The sequence below is a fragment of the Python bivittatus genome, unplaced genomic scaffold (assembly GCF_059951505.1).
Source record: "Python bivittatus isolate LINGU-HERP-01145 unplaced genomic scaffold, Pbiv_v1 ctg000440_np1212, whole genome shotgun sequence".
NCBI classification, from domain to species: Eukaryota; Metazoa; Chordata; class Lepidosauria; order Squamata; family Pythonidae; genus Python; species Python bivittatus.
This window is the reverse complement of record NW_028277063.1, coordinates 3,423,933-3,435,155: the sequence shown is the minus strand read 5'-3', so window position 1 is coordinate 3,435,155 and position 11,223 is coordinate 3,423,933. Positions and strand designations below refer to the sequence as shown.

The 11,223-nt window shown below is 43.1% G+C and overlaps 1 protein-coding gene across 1 annotated transcript; it reads right to left on the bottom strand.

Moving 5' to 3' along the window:
• Positions 1–1,000: 1,000 nt before the first annotated feature.
• RPL28 (ribosomal protein L28) lies at positions 1,001–5,313 on the bottom strand. The gene is made up of 5 exons (XM_007426843.4): positions 5,188–5,313; positions 3,972–4,064; positions 3,629–3,752; positions 3,036–3,154; positions 1,001–1,130 (listed from the first exon to the last, which is right to left on the bottom strand). The coding sequence occupies exons 2-5, from the start codon at positions 4,050–4,052 to the stop codon at positions 1,041–1,043; spliced, it is 414 nt and encodes a 137-aa protein (XP_007426905.1). The 5' UTR covers positions 4,053–4,064; positions 5,188–5,313; the 3' UTR covers positions 1,001–1,040.
• Between the last annotated feature and the right edge of the window lie 5,910 nt (positions 5,314–11,223).

Sequence of the window (11,223 nt, the reverse complement as noted above, 5' to 3'; positions counted from 1 at the left end):
CCTCTTGAAATCTAGGACAAAAGGATAAAACTGAACATAAACCCTTGCCTTGGAGATTTGCTTCAGCTCTTAACTGCCACCTTATGGTCGCAAAAGCAATTAAAAACCTCAAATGCCACTTTCTCTATTAGAGATGACACAAAGATCTTGATCTATTTCATTTTTTGCCTTTTCCCTAACGCAGACTATTTTTTTTTACTGCTCCGTTCCAGAGGAACAGCTATTTCTGTAGCAAGGAAGATATTTCAGCAGCACAGGGAGTTAGCTTTACCAGGGATTATTTACAGTAACCCCACACTGCAAACAATGAAGTCAAGAGTTTACAACTAGCAAAAAAGGTAGCACACACATGCATTTAGCCACGAACAATGCGATCAGGATAAATTTACACAACTTTCCTGGTTCAACTGCATCTGAACAACTGAGGAGGCAACAGGTTGGCCTCCCTTTCCATGGCACATTTAAGGCTCCTTCCTGATGATTTTGCTCAAGGCCTCATAAAGAAAAAAAAACTACACTGGTTTCCTATTGCATCCTGCTTGATGCTTACCAAAAAGGCTTACATGGATAGGGTTAGATGGCGAGCGCAGGAATGTTCTTGATGCAGAAATACCAGAATCATGACATCACCAAGAGCAGCTGCCAAGACACAGCCAAACTGCTTCCTCAAGAGATTTATTGTTAAACTAGGTTACAACCCAGTCCTGCATCCTGGGGAGGTGTGGCACCCCTCTCCCACACTCCAGAGCCACTTCACCAAGGAACAAGAAAATGAACGATTTTTTTTTAAAAAAGCAACCCCAATTAATTAAAATCAAACATGACTCAAAACTCAAGTTGCAAATCCATGCTATTTTACAAATCCCATCCCATTACAGAAATAGCAATTTTTGAGGACATTTATTCTGTTCTCAGAGTAAATGGAAACAGCAAAGTTCATTTTCTTGGAGAAGTAATCCTATTATTAGAGATTTATGGATGACATTCAGATAATCTGCTCTCTGGTTTTATTCCTTTATTGGATAATCTGACAACTGTTTTTATGCCGTCTTGGGAGCCCGAGTCCTCTTCTTCTTCACCACCACCGGCTTCTGGCTGCGCAGAATTGCACTGGCCCGACGCAAGGCAGCCTGGGCGAGAGGGAGAAAAAGAGGGAAATGAATGAAACAAACCCCAGATACATCCCTTCTCTCCCCAAATCCAGATTTCCTAATGTTTAGATGCATGCCCTGATTCTCATTCCTCAATAGCAGCCCTGAATCAAGCTTTTAACCCTTTTTCCAGTATCTTTAGCAATTCTGATTACACCCTCTTAACTGAGATATGGGCAATAAAATGCCCACAACTGCCAGGATGCCCACGCATTCTCAGCATTTTAAAAAGGGCAAAAACCTTGCTGGGTCACTGGGGAAGAACAGGCTGTGGAGAAAGAATTGCAGGCCCCTGTGCTGCCTCCCTCCCCTCCTATTTGAGCCTTCTCAAACGTGTCAGCAGGCAGAGGTGCCAGTAAAGCTGTAATCTTGGAACAGGTCAGAGAGGAGACATGTGTGTCTTTGAAGCAGTAGCCGCAGCCAAACGAAAACAGGTGTTGAAGGTCCAAACGAGAGGAAAGGACGTGTAACAGTTAAGCAAGACAAAGCACGATGTAAAAAAGGTGCAAGAGGTCTACAAGCTGGCCATTAAAAGAAAAAGAAGAAAAAATCCTAGAGGAAGAGAAATACAGAGACTTGGGTCTGTGAGAGCACAACACTGTTGCATACTAGTAATAGTCAGAGTAAAAGAGCAACAGAAATAGTATACTAGTAACAGTAGTGGTCAAATATAGCTCAGTAGTAGAAGTAATAGTATAGTGTATAGTAATAGCAATAGTAGTAGAATATACTACAGAGATAATTGTTTAGTAAACAGAGTGTAGATTAAGATAATACAGTGGAACCTCGGGTTACGAACGCCTCTGTTAACCAACTTTTCGGGTTACGACCAGCTCCGGCCGCAAAAATTTACCTCAATTTGCGAACTCCGCCTCGGGGTACGAGCAGGATACGCGGCCATTTTCCCTCCCGTGACACATGGTCCGCGGCCATTTTCCACCCGACACGTGGTCTGTGGCCATTTTTCCACCCGACACATGGTCCGCGGCCATTTTTCCGCCCCTTGACACGTGGTCCGCGGCCATTTTTCCGCCCCTTGACACGTGGTCCGCGGCCATTTTTCCGCCCCTTGACACGTGGTCCGCGGCCATTTTTCCACCCCTGACACGTGGTCCGCGGCCATTTTTCCGCCCCTGACACGTGGTCATAGGGAGGGGGACTCTCCCTCCAAGCAATAGCCGCCTCCCTGTCCTCCACGCCAGAACGGATTAACGGTAATTACATTGAACCTTATGAGAAAATTCCTTCGGGTTGCGACCAATTCGGGGTGTGACCAGAGTCACAGTACGAATTAAATTCGTAACCCGAGGTTCCACTGTAGTTATAGAAAAAACTCACACACACACACACACGTTTGTATATATCACTTTTATATCTTGGATAGTGTTGTAAATAAAAAACTTTCCGAATCCTTATAGGGAGACATAAAAACCCAAGTGTCTAGGGTCCAGTGCTTTTTGGTGATTTTGAGTCTGTGTAAATCAAAATTGGTGGTTGATTGGGGAAAAAAAAAAGAACCCATGACAGTCCCCAAAAAGGTCACACAAGATTTGGAGCAATTTTTTAAGGCATCCAGACTATTGAGCAATGGTGCCTAACCTGCTCAGATTGCTGAACCCTGGTCCAACTTACAGAAGTGTTTTTTGAGTTTGCTCCACAATTCGAACATGTAATATTGCAACTTTCTTAACCAACCTGTTCTTCGCTCCAAAATGCTAGTGTTCAGGATTTAGGGTGCGAAGAGTAGCATTTTGCATTCCTTTCTAGCTGGACAGAGCAGTTTGATTTATCATAAATGACCACTATGTACTAATTGGATTAATGGAGGCTGCAACATCCGTCAAGTGCCACCTTGAAGAGTAAGAAATTAGAAGGCTGTCTTACCATGCGCAGATCCTTGCGGTAATTATTCTTGCGAATAATATGGCGGAGGCTGCTGAGAGTGGCCCGTGCATTCTTGTTGATGGTGATCTTTTCATAGGAAGTGGCTGGCTTTCGCTGGCCTGAGAAAAAAAGGAGGGTAGATCATCAATGGACCACCATTTGCAGGTCCTGCCAGATACACTTGATATTTACAGTTAATGCTGGTTTTTAGATGGCATAGTCATGTTGTAGACTAAAATATCTTATTACAGGACAGGAAGAGTTTCAAAATATAATTGTTTATCGAGGCCTTTTAACTACTTTAAATGCACTGTTTTAGTAGCATTTTGACATTTTAGTTGCATTTCTGAATGGCTCAGAATCATTGTGAGCTGTAAAAGAGTTCCTTCTGGTTCCAAAAGACTGATCTAAACATAAATTCATCAGTGCTTTATAAGCAGCCACAGGCAATATATTTGCCACTTCTGTTCTTGGGCCTACTGCCTCCATCACTTTGCATTATCTATGGCTCAAAAATCACCAAATTATTTCTATCCTTTTCTGAGTTACCTTCTCTGTTCAGTAGGATTTTGCTTTAACCTGAGTACACTTACCTGCACGTTTCTTGAGGACTACAACAATACCCTTTCCATCAGCAGCTGGTTCCACCCCTACAGTCTTGCGATGTATCAGACCATTGTAACGGAAGGAGTTACGGGCCTTAAGGTTGTTGGGCTCCTTTCAAGAATAAGAAAACTTTTATTAGAATTCCTTGCAAATTGGTTTCAGAAAGTTTTGGGAAAGTAAAGGCAAGACTTTTATTTGAAAAAGGAATGTGTGTGTGGGGGGGGAAGTTTCAAAGTCCAGGACAGCTTAATAACACCCTAGAATTATTAGCAAGGAGCACTGATGGGAAGGCTGCTGGTTTGGAGGTAAGTAGAAGGAGATGTGACTCACTGTGCTGTAAGTTTGCTTGTTCCTTTTGATAAGGAAACTTGAGCAGTTGCGTACAATCATCCACTGCAGATGAGCAGACATTGTGGAGAATTCCTGGGCATGGGAAGACCGAGCAAATATTCACATATCTGTCCTATACAGTTCATTTGATTTCAAAACCCCAGTGCTGAATGATTTCTATTTAAAGTTCTACTGTAGCCTTATTCATTTCAATGCCAATTACATAAGTTTAATGTCATTGCTGCTTTCATTCTAATTTTACGCTTGCTACTTGATATTATTCCAATATATTTTAAATTTATTCTAGATCTTTCAAAGGAATGTAAAACAATGTAGTAAAACACCTTTCCCCAATCTCCAGATGTGCTAGATTCCTAATTCTCATATATTGTCCCTGCTAGTTGAGAACTACAGAATTGGAACATCTGGGGAAGGTTATTTTTAAAAATGAAGAATCCAACCAAAATTTAGTGACTGACAAGTTATTTGTCTAAAGTACAGTCTCTGCCAACAAGCACTAGTAGGGGAATGTTATTCCTTTAGCTTTTATTCCCCTGCAGATAGCAACAAAGCTAACTAGAGGTGTAAATGAAAGTAAATACTTAAGAGCAACTCTTTCCCCCATCATCTCCCTTCTACCAAAGGAGTCATGAAATTAAAGCAATGTTTATTTTAAAAAACGGAAGAAAAGCTTCTTTACAAAGAATGAGGCAGACCACCAGGTATCAGCTCGCCTAATATGTACTGATTACTGGCCAACAGTAAGATATTTCGTCTCATCTACACGTGAAAGCCACCTGCGTTATGAAATTCGTGAGAGCATCTTTTTAATCAGGAGGCGAGCGAACACTCCCCGTCCTCCTGCCTAAGAGAAACAAGATTCAACGCAAGGCACAATTCTTTAAACATAAATCCATTGGGACTCAGTGAATGCGTTTTTAGTAAGTTTAGATCTTGCCGTAAACGCCCAGCATGTCCCATGGCAGCCTGATATTCCGAGCTTGAATAAATGCGATTAAGGGGGACGCATACATTTTTGTTCCTGGGCATCTGAATTCACAGCACACAGGGAGGGCGGATTAATATTTTCGACCATGTGGCGCCTCCTCTCTATCAATCCCCCAGAAGTCTCAGTCCTTAATCCCCCATTTGTACCCATTTCTTCCTCCCCCACCATAGGTCTCCCCCTTAGACAAGCACGCGGCCTAGAGCTCACCCTCTCGTCGCTACCGCGGCCGGAAACGGAAAAGGAGGGGCTGAGCCGGTGCGAGAGGATTTTATATGCCTTCCGCCTTCCAAGCCAGCTCCTCCACCTTCGAGCCCCAGCCTCTTCCGCTATGCAATCACCAGCACTTCCGGCCCACGATTGAAAGGCTTTTCCCCTCTGAGCCACCTGTGTAAAGCCATAAAGCAGTTGCATCATAGAGATGTCAAGGGTAGAGTGGCAACAACTTAAGGCTCAGAGAATTGCCGCGGCTATTGACTTTGTCTCCTTCGGATGAGCTTCGGAGACTCTCGGAAACTAATCGGGTTACCTCGGCGATAGGTTCGGAGGAGCTCGATTGTCCGTCGAAAACGGCCCTCCATAATTACAGTACTCGAGTTCTCCGAGAGTCACGTGGGTAGGAAAAAGTTCGGGATTTATTTTCATTCATTACATACATTAGAACGTTGGGAAATTTTGAGAGAAGCGGACCCGCGAGCGAAGAGTCGGGGCCAATCAGAAGCCGCCGGGAATGTCTTCCGAACGTTCTCGAATCCGTTCGAGCCCCTCGAATAACGAGAAGCGCCCATTGTCTCCCTCGCTCCTTTGTTTGGGATTGTTGCCTCGTGCAGATGCGGAGGGCCGTATTTAGTTTTGAGCATTGGACCAGCATATTCTGAATTAAAAAAAAATAGTTTAAAAAGTGTAGTAATCATTGGGATAAATACATTCTGGCTGGGAATTTTGGGAATTATATTCCTAATATAGGGAGTGCCTGAGTCAGGTTAGCGCAGGAAGGGGGTACCTAAAAGATCATTTAGTCCAACCTGCCACAACATGGCCTTTATAAAAAAAATAATCGTTTAATTTTGTTGCCTTGACCATGTCGAGTTTTTAGGATGGTCAGCAATTCCCTGGGTTTACATATTAAATTATATTTTGCTTTTCATTCAAGAACTTCTGCCTGTTTTTCCTCACCTCCACAACAAGCCTGTAAGGTAGGCTGGGCTGAGAGAGCGTGACTTCCCCAAATTTGAAATCTGCAGAAAGCAGCTAAACCCAGTGCAATTCAAACTGCTGTTTTAAACCTTCAAAGCCCTGTTTGGCTCTCAAATATCTTCAAGAACTCCAAGTGGGATCAACCTGTCCAATAACTTCATCTTTGATGTGGATGCTTAAGGGGAGGGGGGGCTGGAGACTGTTTCTATTTCACCCCCACTTATGGAACAGCAGCTTTCCAGAGATTTGTTTGGGACCTCCCCTGTCATAATTTCAGGAGGATGTGAACACAGAACATAAGGCCTGTGAGAATTAGTTGTTGCTACTGTATTGTGGTCATTTATTGTTTGATTGCTTTGTATTTTTCTTACATGTTTTTGTGGTTTTACCTCTAATGTAGACTACTGGGAGTCAATATGGGATTAGGGTATAATCCTACATATCACCCAATATATATATAATAAAAACTTGTCAGATGCTTACCAGCCCCATCTTCCATTTAATAAACGCTCTGAAAAATACTTTTTAAAAAGTTACCGTATTTTTGAGTTTTATAAAGAGGAGAAATAATATCTGAAAGCAAAACTTACTAAATTCACGCTAGACTATTCGAAAGGAAGCTACATACTTAACACAAAATAAAGTTAAAAGAAGACAAAAAAGAATAAAATAAAAACAACAATGAACTCTTGGGTTTTGGCAGGATGTGTAAGGCAAAACAATTTTTCAGTGGTGGTCTGAGCCCAGAAAATGGATTTAATTATAGATATTGCAAGTGTTTTTTTCTGGGAGATCCTTCTGATTGTTCCAAAAGCTAGCCCTTTTCTGCTCCTGCCAGATATTTTCCAATGCAAGAGATGAGACTAAGAAGATGCCATGAGTGTTCAGCTCAGCCTTCCTTTCCTCCATGCCGATCCACATACATATCCCCAAAAGAGAAGGAGTCTGCTGATCCCATGGGTCCTGTTCCCCCAACAACCAGAGAAGAGTTACTCCATCCAGGCTGGAAAAATGTGATCAACCACTAGATGGCAGCAAAGTGATCTTATTCTTTGCTGCCATCTAGTGGATTCTGAACGTTTTGCAGACTTGATCTGGTAATTCTAAATTTGAAGGTATTCTATGATCTGGTCCCCAAGAACTGTGTGAGATACTGTAGGGAGGCTGGGAAATTAACAGAATAAAGTTTAGACAAAAACAACTAAGAGGAGAGGAGTTTGTTAATGGCTTATCTCCTAAATCACAGCTCTCCAGGCTGCAAAAAGCCCAGGAAAAAGAGACTGGAAACAAATAAATTCAGCCTTACTGATAAATAAGAGCTGGAACTCCCTATCACAGCTGCCGAGCTTCGGTACTTTACCCCTGGTCGTTGCATTTAAACACGTTACAGTAATAAAGTCTGTGTAGTTCTTGCTTTATTAATCATGGCTTGCTGTGAAGGTCTTGGCAAGCTGCAAGATCCTTTGGATCCATTCAATAGTCAAGTGCCCTAACCATAACGGGGGGAGACATTGGCAAAGTTTTCCTTAACTCAAATACCAATTAAGATTTTATAGTCAGATGTAGGGAAAATAAAGCATAGTATAAAAATAAATAGTTTATTTCAGTATTCCTCCCCCATATTTTGAATGAAATAGTCATTAGTATTCCTCAGAAGCCCCAAATTATTGTTTGGTATTCCATGGTCTTGAAAAGTTTAATAAACTTGTTAAAAATAGAGTCGGGGCTTCGATCGTGGGTTCCCGCTACCATCGTGACTTTTCTGATTCCCAGCGGGCAAACATCCTGCCTAACCGGTGCAGTTTGAACAAGTTGTAGAACCAACCTGGCGTATCACTCAAGCTTCGCAGGAAGGGTTGAAGAGAAGGAGATTCAAGCTAGGTTTTGAAAGTAACCGATCCTCTGTGATTGTATGAACCAGTGGAACAGGCTGCCACACAATATTTTATTATTTATCTATTTTACTTAAGCTATTTATATAGCTGCCCAACTCACGGTGACTCCAGGCAGCTTTCAGAAATAAAAACCCCAAATACAAAATCCACTACACCGCCCCATAATATGATGAGTTCTCCACTAGACAACTTCAGAGCTTGGATGGTCGTCTGTCAGAGACGCTGCAGTGAATCCTGCCCTGAATGGAGGATTGGACTACGTGACCTCCATGGTCCCAATTCAGTGATTCTTGTATGCAAAGCATAAGTGAACACATCTCCACCACCTCACACCCACCCATCTTGCACCTGTGATGTTCTCTGCTCCTATCAGTTAATTAATTGGGGTATTTTTATTCCCTGAGAACAGAGCAACAACAGTCTATAATGGGATATTTCTCCCCCCTCCCCACCCTGCATACACACACACTGAAGAAGTAACTGGGTCCCACCCCTACCAGACTTTGCAACACCTCCCCACGCACAGCAATTTGTTTTCCAAACACTTCCCTTCTATCTGTTCTCCAGAACACTATTGTTTTCTGCTTTTGCACCTTTTGTTCTGCCTTGGATCTAGATGATGTTTTTAATGCTACCTCGTGACTTGCTTTATCTCTCTCAGTGTGTAATCTTTCACACTACCCCATGATTTGTGTTGTATTTCCTTGCTGTCTCACACCTTCCCTTTTTCCATTTATTTTCTCCTTCCATGTAATCTTTCTTTGCCCTCACCCCCCTTTTTTTAAAATACATTCTATCCACTTCCCCCTCTTAACTCTTCAGATCTAATTTTACACTTTCTTCTGCAGTCCTTGCTCTGTAAATTGCTTTTAGTTGTTATCTGCGACAAATCCTCATGGAGTCTGGATCTGGAAGAAACACCGGGAAGGCAGCTTGAATCCCCCTTCTGCAACAGAAGTTCAGGGTGACCCACTGATACTGACCCAAAGTGGGTGGGTGAGTAACCAGTAGATGTTCCTACCTCTCTAGGTCTCTACCTCTGTGGCATCACCATTTCAGAAGGGAAGAAGAGACTGCATACATAGGAATCAGTCCAAATCTTAACATACAGGGAAATTCCTGGATTTTCACATTCCAGCCAAGCTCTCCATTTGGGACTATCAGCACTGAACATAGGTAGAAATGTGGGGCTTTTACTGTGCATCATATCATCTCAGAGTCAGCTTTCCAAACATCTGCACTGACAGACAAGAAGTTCCCAGGGTTCTTGAGATTTACTCTGATGACTTCCAGTGAGTAATTGAGGTGTCTGGGATGAAGTGAGGGAACAGTGCTCCTTACCGCAGTGAACAATCTGTAAAGTAGCAAGTGAACTATGAGTTCAACTGGGACCATTTTGAATCTATTTATCCCATGTTTAGCTGCCTTGTATTGCCAGTAACACTGAACAAACACACACACAAAAAGCCTGGTGTTGTGTAATGGTTAGAATATTGGACTGGGATCAGGAAGACCATCACTTTCTCTGAGTTCAACCTGCTTCTCAGAATTGGTGTCCCAAAGACAAACTAAGGGCTCCATACAGTGAGATCTGCTGGGTCGGGCCCTGGGCCCATCCTGACCAGCCTTCTGTGTTCCACAGTGATGAACTAGGTGCATCGGAGAAGCTCCCAAGCCTGGACTGGAGAGTGAGACCCCTTTACTTCGTAGCTTCCCAGCAACCAGGATTTAAAGCCTCCTGCCTAGTATGCAGGAGTTATTGGTACATTAGTAGCCATGGATAGCCTGATCCTCCAATGAACTTCTCCCTTTTTCATACCATCCAAATAGGTTACCATCACCTCAACTGCTGGCAATGAATTCTCCATTTAATTATATGCTGTGTGAAACAGTCTTTCCTCTCCTTGGTCCTAAATCTCCCTTCATTTAGTTTCCATGGACAACCTTGAGCTCTAACATAGCGAGAAAAGGGGGAGAACTCTCTCTTCACATTATTGATGCTAGGCGAGGCTCTATAGCCCTCTGTCGTGTCTCCCCCATCCCTCCTTTGTTCACAGCTAAACAGCCCCGAGCGCTGTGCTCCTTCTGCATTCAGTACCTTCTTCAGCCCCTTAATTGTTTCAGTTGCCCTGTTTTGCAATAAGTCTTGCGTTCTTTAAATGTGGGATCCAGAATGTCTGCAGGGTGGGGGCAGGGGCAAAAGAGCCCTGACTCTTTCTTATATGCATGCAATGCATGCAGTGCACATTAAAAAGGGGTGCGACTTCAATTAGTGGTTGGGCCCGCCATATTGACCTTTTTGACCCCTCCTGTGGAACCCCATAGGTGAGACATTAATATAAGAAATCAATTAGTAATAAACAACCTAATTATAAACCTGTTTGGTGGCTGTGGGACTCGTTGCTATTTTTGATAAGACCAATTAATGTAGCTACCTGCTCATAATAGGTTTCAACAGGAAAGTCCTGTCCACCTTCCCCCCCCCCCCCCCCATTTACTTCCTCTGTTTCCTTTCATAAAATGAACCCATTGGTTTTATTTCTCTAGCCAAGTGGCCTTTCTAGGCAATGTTTGTGCAGGCTTTGTGTGAAGGGTGGAAAGATCTCAGCCGGCTTTCCCCAACTTGATGCCTTCCAGCTGGGTTAGATCTCAACTCTTTGAAGTCCCACCCAGCATGGCCAACAGAATGTTGGGAGTTGTAGTCCACCAGGTCTAGAGGATCTTAGTAGGCCAGGTATTTGAGAGGGATTAGTTGCCTGCAGAACACACCACATTTAATCCCTGGACTCACCAACTACAGTGTCTTGGATGGCAGCTGACTGGAGAATTCACTCCAGGTGGAAGACTCTTCCTGAATAATGCAGGGGCTTGTTATGGGATGCGCTGAAGAGCAGGCTATTCCTCAGAGTATTCCTCGGTTTCCTCAGCATTCAGTCTGACAAAAGAATTCGCTTTCCATGAAAGCCAAAGAAGATCATTTTGACTAATTTCTCACAGAAAGAGCAGCTCTCTTGCTTTTACTTGCTTGGGAGATGGCTGAGGAAACAACTCCCAAGGGAAGCCCTTACGAGGGCATTTCTCCCATTGCATATTTTGAAAGCGGGAAAGGCTGCAGAGTGATGAAAAGAGGCGTAACTGAAAACACCACCAGCAG

What these genes read in the sequence shown, in the direction of transcription:
- RPL28 (XM_007426843.4), bottom strand. Translation starts at nt 4,052, where the DNA reads ATGTCTGCTCATCTGCAGTGGATGATTGTACGCAACTGCTCAAGTTTC. An exon ending in ACAAGCAAACTTACAGCACA is followed by an intron (nt 3,753 to 3,971) that starts GTGAGTCACATC and finishes TATTCTTGAAAG; the next exon opens with GAGCCCAACAACCTTAAGGC. An exon ending in AGTCCTCAAGAAACGTGCAG is followed by an intron (nt 3,155 to 3,628) that starts GTAAGTGTACTC and finishes TTTTTTTCTCAG; the next exon opens with GCCAGCGAAAGCCAGCCACT.